This window comes from Haemorhous mexicanus, chromosome 29, assembly GCF_027477595.1.
Source record: "Haemorhous mexicanus isolate bHaeMex1 chromosome 29, bHaeMex1.pri, whole genome shotgun sequence".
Taxonomy (NCBI): Eukaryota; Metazoa; Chordata; class Aves; order Passeriformes; family Fringillidae; genus Haemorhous; species Haemorhous mexicanus.
In genome coordinates, this window is record NC_082369.1 from 2,198,452 (window position 1) to 2,210,515 (window position 12,064).

At 58.9% G+C, this 12,064-nt stretch overlaps 2 protein-coding genes and 1 long non-coding RNA gene across 11 annotated transcripts in view; 2 read left to right on the plus strand and 1 right to left on the minus strand.

Annotated features, from left to right (window-relative positions):
• The window catches only part of PIP5K1C (phosphatidylinositol-4-phosphate 5-kinase type 1 gamma), a 51,565-nt gene extending 48,871 nt beyond the window's left edge, over positions 1-2,694 (plus strand). For all 8 annotated transcript variants that reach the window (XM_059870145.1, XM_059870149.1, XM_059870146.1 and 5 more), the window contains one exon: positions 727-2,694. Coding sequence is in view for 1 of the 8 variants with exons in the window: in XM_059870149.1 (XP_059726132.1) it covers positions 727-729 (3 nt within the window). In the remaining 7 variants the exon portion in view is untranslated. The remainder of the gene's footprint in view (positions 1-726) is intronic.
• A 431-nt stretch (positions 2,695-3,125) lies between these two features.
• LOC132339722 (uncharacterized) lies at positions 3,126-4,799 on the minus strand. The gene is made up of 2 exons (XR_009489716.1): positions 4,206-4,799; positions 3,126-3,390 (listed from the first exon to the last, which is right to left on the minus strand). It is a non-coding gene; the product is annotated as an uncharacterized LOC132339722 (long non-coding RNA).
• A 31-nt stretch (positions 4,800-4,830) lies between these two features.
• Positions 4,831-10,344, plus strand: CACTIN (cactin, spliceosome C complex subunit). Of its 2 annotated transcripts, none has more exons than XM_059870143.1 (10): positions 4,831-5,045; positions 5,433-5,922; positions 6,767-6,862; positions 7,315-7,460; positions 7,548-7,710; positions 7,816-7,933; positions 8,135-8,327; positions 8,690-8,812; positions 8,923-9,215; positions 9,660-10,344. In XM_059870143.1, the coding sequence occupies exons 1-10, from the start codon at positions 4,870-4,872 to the stop codon at positions 10,148-10,150; spliced, it is 2,289 nt and encodes a 762-aa protein (XP_059726126.1). In that variant the 5' UTR covers positions 4,831-4,869; the 3' UTR covers positions 10,151-10,344. The 2 variants fall into 2 exon arrangements, with proteins under 2 accessions (XP_059726126.1, XP_059726127.1); XM_059870144.1 differs by having other exon boundaries at positions 8,947-9,215.
• Positions 10,345-12,064: the final 1,720 nt, after the last annotated feature.

Sequence of the window (12,064 nt, forward strand, 5' to 3'; positions counted from 1 at the left end):
CGGTTGCCTCTCAGGTCAGCTCTGTGCTGGCAGAGCCCTGGCCTGCTCAGCAAGGGCTGTGGTTTATTCCAGTTGTTTGGTGCAGGAAAAACTTTGGGGAGCTCAGGTTTCCCAGACATGTTGCCGTTTCTGGAGGATGTAGAACAGCCTCTGGTTGTGCTGGGAAGCTGGCGGGACAGAGACCTGATTGATGTGGGCACTGGTGCTCAGGGTTTGATCCTCTTTCCTCTCACGACCAGCATTGAGGGGCTGGGGCATGTCCAGAGAAGTGAGTGGACATGGGGAAGGGGCTGGAACAAAAGTGTGGTAAGGATCAGCTGGGGGGGTTCAGCCTGGAGAAAAAGAGGCTCAGGGGAGACCTTGTTCTCCACAACTCCCTGACAGGAGGGGGCAGCCAGGTGGGGGTCAGGCTCTGCTCCCAGGGAACAAGGGACAAGAGAAGAGGAAAACCTCAAACTCTGCTAGGGGCGGTTTAGATTGGATATTTGGTAAAATGTCTTGACTGAAAGGGGGTTGTCAGGTACTGGAACAGGCTGCCCAGGGCAGTGGTGGCGCCAGTGTTCCTGGAAGTGTTCAAATGTCATGTGGCTGTGACACTTGGGGACATGGGTTAGTGGTGAACATGGTGGTGGTGCTGGGCTGATGCTGAATTTGGTATTCTTGGAGATCTTTTCCCACCTTAACGATTCCATGATTCTGTGACTCTGTTCTCTCTGCCTCTTGCAGTAATCTCTATGCAGACACAGAAGTCCCAGAGAGCGGCGATTCCCTCTGCAGGTCGATGTGTTCCCTTTTCGTTGATGCAGCCATTCCAGTGGGATAGGGAAGAGCTTGCTGACACCAGTATTGCTGCACTGCAGGATCCCGGGCACTGCGTTTCAGAATGGAGCAAAACTATAACCATGTATTTCTACTCACCCCAGATGTGGGCAGCAAAGAAACCACCCGCTCACCCACAGCTCCCAGCAGAGAATTCTAGCTGGGTGTAGAGAATCCTGGGTAGTAACACAGTGTTTTCCAGATGTGCACTACCATAGCTACCTATCCATGTGTGATACTGTGAACCTTTTTAATTTTTTTAATCATGTATTTATTTCTTTTATCTTTGCACAGAGACAGCACAAATGTGCTTTTTTAAACATTTAGTTTACTGCACTTTTTTTTCTTTTTTCTTTTCTTTTTTCTTTTTTTTTTCTTTTGGTCATATATTTGTGCATCAAAAAGGAGCATGAGACTTCACTGAAGAATGGGTAGGAGCACGTTGCTGGGGAGGGCAGGGAGCAGAGTGGCTTCATGTGAGGCAGCAGTGTGGTCTCACCAGCTGAGGGAGTCAGGAGGTTTAAGGCTGTCCAGACACTGCCACGGTTTTTCCAAGTGGCCCAAGGCAAATCACTAAACCACTCTGTGCCTCGGTTTCCCCGTGCTAATGGGTGCACAGTACCTGCTTCCGTTACAGCACTTAAACCCTGGGATGAAAGGTGCTATGAAAATGAAATGTATTAAAGGCCATGGAATAGAATTGCTCCCATGTTACCATAGTTCAAAGCAGCCATGCCAATTCACTTGGATCCAAACTCTCTAGTGACTTCTCCTGTCTGTGACACCATGCGGGACAGCACACAGTTCCTGGTGACAGTGACGTGGACTCCTCAGCTCTCCCCGAAGTCGTGATGGGTTCCAGCTCCCCCCTGTGCTGCACTGCTGCGCCACCCCTCCCTCTGTGCTTGGAGTCCACACCTCATCCAAGTGGCCACTGCCTGCTCCAGCCCCGCAGGCACGGACAGATGGGAACTGGGCACCTCCCGAGCCCAGCCACGTTGGAGGGCAGTTTCCCCACTCTACCCAGCCCACGTGGGACTTGTCCAGACCCTGCATCCTCACGGAGCCCCTCAGCCCCTCACGTGCTCACGTGGGTGTACCCTGGGGTCACGGACACTGGGTTCACATGTCCCCTCTGCTCCACAGGGCAGGCAGGGACGGGAGCCTGGCTGTGCCACGGAATTGTGCCAGCACTGCTGTGCTCACGGACTCTTCAACAGAAAGCTGGGTGACTGGCATGCTGCCTGGGGTCACGTCTGCTGGTGGAAATCCCTGCTGTGGTGTCTGAGAGGGTTTGCTTTGCAAGGGCTGTGGGCTATAGTTGAGAGAATTTGGTGTCAGAGGTAGTGTTCAGGCTCATCCATCAGCAGGACACATATAGCATAGCCTGGAATACAGCAATCCTGTCCTCATCTCCCAGAGAGAAAAGAGGAAGTCCTTTAGACCTGAGGGAGACAGTTCTTTTTTGTGTGCTTTATGAACCTCGCTTGAGAAAGAGTCTCTTTATTCCCTTTACAATCTTCACTGTCCTTGGGATTCCAGCTAGAGGGGTGGGGAAGCAGGACCCTGCTCTCAGGCCTCAGCCCCCACAATCTCTTCACAGCAGCGGTCAGGAGTGGTTATGTTGGGTCCCAGAAGGTAGCTGGGCTGATGGGAAGCTCTTCCTTCTGTACTGTACTGAACTTAGTGAGAATCTTCAGGAATTGATGTTTTTTTCTTGCCCAGAATACAGGACCTGGACTTCCCTTCCCTGCCTGTAGATGCAGAAGGCTGTGAGTTGTGCTTCTTGGAAGCACAGTCGGGGGATTGTGCAAGTTGCTGCTGTTCATGTATCCACGTATTTACCAAATAGTCTATCAAAAGTCTCTCAAGAAACTCTCCCCTTTCTGTCACTGCTTGGCAGCTCATTCTCCCAGCTGCAGCTCCTGTCCTACCCCACCTTCCTGTGCCACGCAGGGGGCTCTGCAGGCTGGGGGGCTCAGGGTTTGGTGAAGGGGAATGGGAACCATGCAATACCTACAGCCTCACCTGCCTTTGGGCTCAAGGCAAGGTGCTTCAAAAAGCTAAAAATTCAACATATTTTTCCTTTAGCAGTGTGTGTAGAATGGCCAGAGGAAGCCGCATCCCTGCTGCACCTGCTGCTCTTGGGTGCTGTGCTGGAGGAGGGGGCTCTGGGGGGAACCAGGGTGGGCTTGAGCTGTTCTGAGCCAGGCCCCTGCCCTGGGACCACCTCAGTCAGGAGCTGGAGGGTTTGGCCTCATCAGGTCGTTCCAGCCACCTGAAATCAAGCATCTTTTTTGAGAGAGTTCAAGCATTGTTGGTGGAGATTTTATTCTTTCCCCTCATTTCTAGGGGGATCTCTAAAGCTGCTTGGTGTGTGTGCAGGGAGTGTCCCAGAGAATGAGCTTTGTGAGCTGGAGCTGTGCTTGGGTCCTGAGAGAGGGGGTGAACCCAGAGCTCCTGCAGCACGTTCATTCAATTCAAAGAATTGTCTTCCCTTTTTGAGATGATCCTTGTGCAGTTCTGTAATGCTGGACCCTTTGGAGCAGGTCTGGATGGGCTGGGATGGTCCTGTAAGAGGACAGGCAAAGGCTTAGAACAGCTTTGTCAAGGGGGACAAGGGGGAAACTTTCTGTAGACAGATGTTGATCTGGAATGGAAACTTCGCCTGTTCAAGCTGGCACAATCCCTGTGGTGTTACCTCCTGTCCCAGCAGCTCCCAGTGCTGGGGAACTGCTTCCCACAGAGCCTGAAAGGACCTTGGATTTTAGAGCTCATTCTTGGCCCTCTCTGCATGGCACTGCAAGGGAGCAGCAGAAGCTCTGGAGCATGTCACAGGCACTGTCAGTGCTGCCTGGGCAGGAACAGCACTTGCCCATGGGAAAGAGCATCCCTGGTCTGAGTGTTCCTCCATCTGCACCTCAACTCATTCTGGACTTGAGATGCTATTCTTGCCAGGCTCCCTTTAGTGACCCAGCAGGTGCTGTCCAGGCTCTCCACCATTAAAGGAGGCACCACGAGTCTTGTACTCTAAAATCTGACCCAGCAGGACAACCCCTTCCCACACAGGTCTGTGCCACTGCTGTCCTTCATCCCCTAGGTCCCAGCTGGGATCTCAGACTCTGTGGGACATGCCCTGACCACTGCCTGGTGCTGGGACTGCAGATGAGCTCTCCCTGCCAGGTAAAGGGCTGGCAGGAGAAAATCGGCATCTCTGTCCTTGAGTTTGCAGTCATGCTCCTGTAAAGACTCTGGGGCAAACCCAGGAGGTCGCAGAGACCCTCAACACGCACAGAGGGGATGCAGCGTTTGGTTGCCGCTGCCTCTCCGGCCACGTGTGCTGAATTGCACGGTGGGGAATGTTTTGTTGAAGCCAGAGCACTCACAGGCCTTGGTCCGAAGCAGGCAGAGGCGTTTGCAGCGCTCCATCGCCCCCCGCATTCCCCTTCTCATTCCCAGCCACTGCTCCAGCGCTTCCCGAATGGACAAGGAGAAAGCCAGGTCATGGCTGAGGGGTTTTCTGTCCATGTCTACCCGCGCCACGTCTGTCCTGGTGGTTGTCACTGTCCCCACGTGTCCCGGTGGATGTCCCCGCGGATTTCGCTGTTCGCACGCATGTCCGTGTCCGCGCTGCGCGTGCACCGTGTGCCGCATGTCCGGCGGAGGGGGCGCGGCCGGACGGGGGCGCCGATGTTGGGGCGTGATCCCACCTCTGCTCCGGGAGCTCGAGGCCTGGGCGCTGTTTTTCTTTTCTCTCGGTTGTTTTGAGGGTTTTTCCCCTCCTCCGGGGAGCCCCTTTCCAGAGCTCTGTACCCCGCTCCCATAAAGCATTCCGCAGTCTGTGCTGAGCTCCGCACCCTCCGCCTCTCTGTGTGCCGCGGCGATCGGCCAGGCTCCGCCCCCGCCGCGGGGCTGCCGAACGCCCGCCTGTCTGCGACGGGGCCGCTCCTGGGGCCGCTCCTGGGGGGAGGCGGGCGGGCGCAGGCGGACGGCGGGGCAGCCTGATGAGCTGAGGCCCCACGAGGCCCCGGGGCGGAGCCGCCGCTGCCAATGGGCTCCGGGTCGCGCAGCCCGGCCCGGGGCGGCCGCTCGGAGCGGGACCGGGACCGGGAAAGAGAAAGAGAAAGGGAGAGGCGCTCGCGGTCCGGGAGCCACGGGCGGCGACACCGCAGCCGGACCAAGAGCCGGAGCCGGAGTCGGGGCCGACGCCGGGAGCCGAGCTCGGGGTGAGTGCGCGCCTGGCCCGGAGCGGGCGCGCTGTGGCTGTGCGGAAGCGGGCCCGGGACAGCGGCGCTGGCGTGCGAGGCCCAAACCGGCCGCTGTCCGCACCCCCGGGGACGGGAGAGGGAGCTGGGCCCCGCCGGTCTCGGGGAGGGCCGGGGACTGGGGGCGGGCGGGCGGTCCCGAGCGCTGCTCGTGACACCGGCCTGGGGCGGCCGGGGTGGGGGTGCAGGTACCGGGGGCGGTCAGGGGCGGGAAGTGCAGGTACCCCTCGCTGTCTCGGTGCTGCCGGTGGCGCCGGTGCTGGGCCAGCCTCACCTGCGGCGGGGAGACGCCCCGTGTCCGGCGCGGCCGTGCCCTCCTCCCGCTGAAGCCCGGCTGTGCCCCCCCAGCTCGGACTCCGGCGATGAGAGACAGAAATGGAAAAAGAAAAAAAGAAGTCGCAGCCGGGAGCGGCACCGTAAGGACCGGAGGAAACAGCGCTCACGGTCCCAGGGCCGCTCCTCCAGCTCCAGCCCGGAGCGCCGGCGGGACAGGGCAGCGCGGAGCCGAGAGCTGCGCCGCAGGAGAGATGGATCCAAGTCCTCCGTGTCTTCCGTCAGCTCCCCCTCCCCGCCGCAGCCCCGCAGCCGGGAGGAGTCGGGGCAGCAGCTGAGCCTGCAGGAGCGGCTGAGGCTGAGGGAGGAGAAGAAGAAACAGGCGGCTCTGATGAAGGCCTTGGAGACGCCCGAGGAGAAGCGGGCACGGAGGTTGGCCAAGAAGGAAGCCAAGGAGAGAAAGAAGCGGGAGAAAATGGGCTGGGGTGAGGAGTACATGGGCTACACCAACACCGACAATCCCTTCGGGGACAACAACCTGCTGGGCACGTTCATCTGGAGCAAGGTGAGCTCTGCCCTGGCTCTGCAGCCAAATGGAACAGGCAGGGGCAGTCAGGGGGACCTGACTCAGGTGGGGTCTGTATCCAAGGCAGGGAGATAAGATGGGTCGAGGGCAGGAGAGGGTCCTGGAGCTGCTGGGAGCTGCAGGCTGAGTGCTGGGCACTATTTACTGAGTCAGGGATGTGGAGATGGTAACAAGAATGCTGCACTTCTGCTACAGGAATGACAGAGAGCTGGGGGTGTTCAGGGTTAGGGAGAAGAGAAGGCTCTCTGGAGAAGGGGAGGCTCTGGGGAGACCTTAGAGCTCCTTCCAATGGCTACAAAGGCTCCAGCAGAGCTGGAGCAGAACTTGACAAGGACCTGGAGGGACAGGACAAGGGGAGCAGCTTCCCACTGCCAGAGGGCAGGGCTGGATGAGATGTTGGGCAGGAATTGTTCCCTGGTAGGGTGGGCGGGCCCTGGCACAGCGTGCCCAGAGCAGCTGTGGCTGCCCCTGGATCCCTGGAAGTGTCCAAGGCCAGGTTGGACAGGGCTTGGAGCAACCTGGGACAGTGGATGGTGACCCTGCCATGGCAGGGGTTGAATTAGATGATCTTTAAGGTCCCTTCCCTCATGATTCCATGATACTGTTGTCTTGGCACTCACCTCGCTAGGCAGGGCGGGCTATGTGGGCTGAGCCTGGGTTTGCTGAGGGACTCAGGAGCAGTGTTTGAGTGATTTAGGGACTTTCAACAGGATCAGACCTCACTGGAGCACCAGAAACAGGTGAAGGGAGTAGCATTCGCTGGCCAGTGAGGGGCTGTGGAGGTCCTTGGGTTCCATAGCTTCCCTTAGCCATTCTGTTTAAGGCACTGGAAAAGAAAGGGATCAGCCATCTGGACGAGAAGGACCTGAAGGAGAGGAACAAGCGAATCCAGGAGGACAATCGCCTGGAGCTGCAGAAGGTGAGATAAGATGTCCTTTCCATGTCACTGTCTGACAGAGAGCCCTGTTTACGGCTTGGTTCTCACTGGGAAGGCCCTATTTTCTTCTCCTGGGTGTGTCCAGTCTGTAGAATTGTGGGGGCCATAGAACCTTGGCTTCTGCTATTCCAGCATGAGAAACCTCTTCTCTTAGGTTTGAGCCCAGGAGCTCAGGAGGTGCTGAGGAGGACAATGCCAGGTCATGACACTGGGGCACTCAGTTGTGCCTGTGTCCCCTGTCTCCCTCAGGGCTGGCAGTGAGCCCAGGCAACCTGGCCCCGCTGGCTCCCCACTCTCCAGGAGCTCGGGCCTGTGGCAGGAGCCAAGGCAACTCAGGGACAGGTTATGTCATGGCTGTGTCCTCGAGCAAGGGTCTGTGGTGTCTGTACAGGGGCCCATCCACAGTGGCCTCACAGCTCTGTCACCATGGGCAGGTGAAGCAGCTGCGCCTGGAGCGGGAGCGGGAAAAAGCCATGCGTGAGCAGGAGCTGGAGATGCTGCAGCGGGAGAAGGAGGCAGAGCACTTCAAAACCTGGGAAGAGCAGGAGGACAACTTCCATTTGCAGCAGGCCAAGCTGCGGTAGGTGTGCCCCTGCTCAGAGCCAGGCCTGGCAGGGAGCAGAGGATGGCACCGCTCATGAGGTGTTGCCCGCTGTCCCTTCACCAGGTCCAAGATCCGGATTCGGGATGGGAGGGCGAAGCCCATCGATCTTCTGGCCAAGTACATCAGCGCAGAGGACGATGATCTGGCTGTGGAGATGCACGAGCCCTACACCTTCCTCAACGGCTTGACCGTCTCCGACATGGAGGACCTGGTGGAGGACATCCAGGTGCCTGCTCTGCTGACCCGCTGCCTGGGCTCAGGGCTTCTCTACCAGCTCTGCTCTCTTGTCCCTGGTGTGGAGCAAGTGACCTGACGTGTCTTTTGCACGCAGGTGTACATGGAGCTGGAGCAAGGAAAAAACGTGGACTTCTGGAGGGACATGACCATCATCACGGAGGATGAGATAGCCAAGCTCCGCAAGCTGGAGGCCTCTGGGAAAGGAGGACCAGGTGAGCAGGAGAGCAGAGCCTGGTGTGGTTGTTGGGGTCACCATGTGTACTCAGGCTCAGAGGGGCTCTCTCGGATCTGCTGGATGCAGGCTGTGGGTCTGGCAGCTGTCCCTGGGTGGGGCCCAGCCTCCTGCTGTCAGCAGAACCAGGATGGGTACAGCTGGGTGCCTGGAGACTGATCGGCTGCCCTCACCTGTCCAGGGGAGCGTCGGGATGGTGTCAACGCCTCGGTCAGCTCAGATGTGCAGTCCGTGTTCAAGGGGAAGACGTACAACCAGCTGCAAGCTCTGTACCAGGGCATTGAGAGCAAGATCCGGGCAGGAGGGCCCAACCTGGACATCGGGTACTGGGAGAGCCTCCTGCAGCAGCTGAAGGCTTACATGGCTCGGGCCAGGTGAGAGCAGAGAGTGGCAGCAGTGCAGACCCTGCCATGGGCAGAGCTGGGGAGGCATAAACCCAGTTGGAGGAGAGAATGGGGCAGGGTGTTCTGCCTTTTCTGAGATGGCTGATTTCCAAGAGGGGAGCACGGCGGGACACACAGGCCCTTCTGCAGTAGTGATGCATAAGTGATGAGGTCTCCAAGAGGGAACCGAACTGGGGCTTATTTAGCCCAAAGCCATCCAAGCCCGGCAGGTTTCTGCCCATGGAGGTGGGTGTCAAAGCTTTGGGCAGTGGCAGTGAGGTGGTTCTGCTGGGTGCCTCTGTCCCCTGTCTCACACAGGGCTGGCAGTGAGCCCAGCTCCTCTCCTCTCTCAGATTGCGGGAGCGGCACCAGGACGTGCTGCGTCAGAAGCTGTACAAGCTGAAGCAGGAGCAGGGTGTGGAGAGCGAACCGCTCTTCCCCATCATCAAGCGGGAGACAGTTTCCCCCAGTGACAGGTGAGCAAACACCTGGGCCTGTCCCCAGGCACAAAGGCAGTCTTGTGCCCTCACCCTTCCCGAGGCAGAGCTCAGGTGAGCAGCCAGCAAGGGTACCATCCCCGTCCCAGTCCTCTCTTCTCCCTTCCGTGCAGGCTGGATCCCGAGGAGAGCCTTGAGGCACAGCCAGGGCCGTCCTCAGAGCCAGAGGCAGAGCAGGACACAGAGGCCAAGGGAGAGATGGAGGGGGAGGCTGTGCTGATGGAGGAGGATCTGATCCAGCAGAGCCTGGATGACTATGATGCGGGCAAGTACAGCCCCCGGCTGCTGGGCCCCAATGAGCTGCCCTTCGACGCCCACGTGCTGGAGGCTGAGGAGGACACGCACCGGCTGCTACTCCTGCGCCAGCAGCTCCAGGTGACAGGTGAGCCCCAGGGCAGCCTGCCCAGCACAGGGGATGTGCAGTGATTCAGGGTGCAGGACTGGAGGGGACACTGCCCTCAGGAAGGGCAAGAGCTGGATATGGGTCAGGCAGCCAGAGCAGAGGAGTGCCCCTGGTGCAAAGGGCACTGTGGCCTGTACAGGAGCAGGGAGATGTTGCTCAGGCTGCTGGTGCTGCCTGGGAGACCTCCCTCAGTACACCAAGGTGTTTGGGTGTAGACAGGCAGAAGGGATGTTTTGGATGAGTTTTCCAGCACTGGTCAGCCCAGTGCCCACTCAGAGCCCACAGGGCAGACTGTGTATTCCCATATCCAGTTCTGCATCCTCTGCACAGCAGCTCCTCCTCTCTGTGTGCCTTGGAGCAGTGTTGCATGGCCCAGGCCTGGCTGGTACTGCAGAACCCGATGTCCCTTCTCCTCCCCTATAGGTGATGCTTCCGAGAGCACCGACGACATCTTCTTCCGTAAGGCCAAGGAGGGCATGGGCGCGGACGAGGCACAGTTCAGCGTGGAGATGCCGCTCACGGGCAGGGCCTATCTGTGGGCTGACAAGTACCGGCCCCGCAAGCCCCGCTTCTTCAACCGTGTGCACACAGGCTTCGAGTGGAACAAGTACAACCAGACCCACTACGACTTCGACAACCCCCCCCCCAAGATCGTGCAGGGCTATAAGTTCAACATCTTCTACCCCGACCTCATTGACAAGCGCTCAACGCCCGAGTACTTCCTGGAGGCCTGTCAGGACAACAAGGACTTTGCCATCCTGCGCTTCCATGCCGGGCCACCCTATGAGGACATCGCCTTCAAGATCGTCAACAGGGAGTGGGAGTATTCCCACCGCCACGGCTTCCGCTGCCAGTTTGCCAATGGTATCTTCCAGCTCTGGTTCCACTTCAAGCGTTACCGGTACCGCCGGTGAGGGCGCAGCACCCTCAGACACCTGTCACGGGTGGGCAGGGGCTCTCATCCCACAGCACAGACACTGTTCTGTACATGGCCCCAAGGCCTAGCCCAGTGCTGGGCATTTTCCTGAGGCTTTTCTCTGTCCTTGCATTTATCATGAAGAATGCTGAGACTTTGGTATAAATAAAATAAGGGTTGTTTTAGCCATGAGATCGTGGGCATAGGCACCCCCACTGCTCCTGCGTGACATCACCAGCCAGTACCATGTTGGGAACTCCCCTGGGGACTGCATAGTGCTTGGGCTGGGTGTCCTTACTGCATCCCCAGAGAGTCAGCCCTATGTGCTCCTTGTCCCACTCCAGCCTCCACTATCTCCCCTTACCAGTGCCAGACCAGTCCAGCTGCTGCTCCCCAGCTGGAGTCACAGGGCCCTTGACTGCACCACCTCAGCATTGCCCTGTGTGCTGCTTCATAGAGGGGCCCCTCACCCTCCCCCGGGCCCCATTCCTGGCACATCCTCCCATGGGATCTGGCTTCCCTAGCCTGGGAGCACTGCCACATCCCTCAGTCCTGGCTGGGGCATGGGAGGCTTTAGTGCTGCACGCCGCCTGCTCTGGTGGAGCAGAGGAGAGGGATGCTGGTTGAGATATTTCCTTACAGGGGAAAATCCGGATTCCAGAGCTGCAGTCCCTCCCACATCGTGCTTCTGAGGCTCTCCCTGCCCTGGGCAAGAAGCAGTTGCACTCCCCAGTATCCTGTTGATGAGGAGGGAGTTCCTGAGGGCCTCTAGTGATGTTCAGATGGGTTTTGGGCACCTTAGGGGTGCTTAAGGGTTGAGCCTGGGACTGCCTGGTGTTGGTCCCACTAGACTATGACCAAGGGCACAGCCACACTCCTCTGCGATCACCCCACATGGCTCCATCCCCACAAGCCCCTAAACCCCAGGGTATGCCCATTCAGGTAGACAGGATGAGGTGCTGGTGAGTAGTGCCCAGGGATGCAGGAAGCCTCTGCCCTGGCTTCACCAAGAGACCATTTCCTACCTGCATCCACTCTCTCCCCAGTACAGGCCCATGGTGCAGGGACTTAGGGGTCTGCCCGGGACCCCCAACAATAGGACAGAGGCAAGCCTGCTGTGCAGGGGCCTCCAAGCCCTTGGTGGCTGCCCCATGGCTCAGGGAAGTTGCCTTGTCCAGCTCCTGGTTCTGCCAGCAGGATCCAGCTGCAAAGCTGCCATGGGAGCTGGTGCTCAGGAGGCTCCCGTTCCTGCCCTGGTCACCCACACTTGTGGGGTTTGCCCTGCCTGCAGATGGGGGTGGGGGACCCCAGCTGCCATGGTCCTGCACGTGGGTACCCCCTCCCCATTCCGCCGGACATCCCCAGGGCCAGCAGCTGCACCGGACACGTTCCCTGGCCTCTCCTTCCTGGCAGTTATTTCCTGCTGCTCCCTGTGCAGGGGGGTTTTGGGGCTCAGCACAGGAAGTGAGCAAAGGCCTGGCCAGGGAGGAGGAAACGGGAAAAAAACCCAAACCCCAAAAGTGGTGGTTCATGCCCTCCCTGCTCAGCTGCCAGGCAGAGCCGCCTCTCCATAGCCCATCCCTTTTCCTCCTGGGCACGCGCAGAGGGGGGGGCACTCCCCCAAAACTGTCCCACTGTATCTTCAGCCGGAGCAGGGTCCGTGTCCAGGCACTGCGTTTCCCTGCACGTCTGACTGCAGGCCCTGGTTGGGGTCACTGAGCAGGCACAGGAGCCTGAGCCCCGAGAGCCGCTGCAGCCTCCAGGCATGTGCCAGGGCCAGATCGGGGTCTGGATTCGGCTGAAGCCCCTGACGGCTTTTCCTTGACCTGGCTGCTCTCAGTGCTCCCTCCTAGTCCACATCTCCCCTGCGTTTCGGGACAAGCTGCCACGGCTCAGCCTTGAGCTGTGCAGG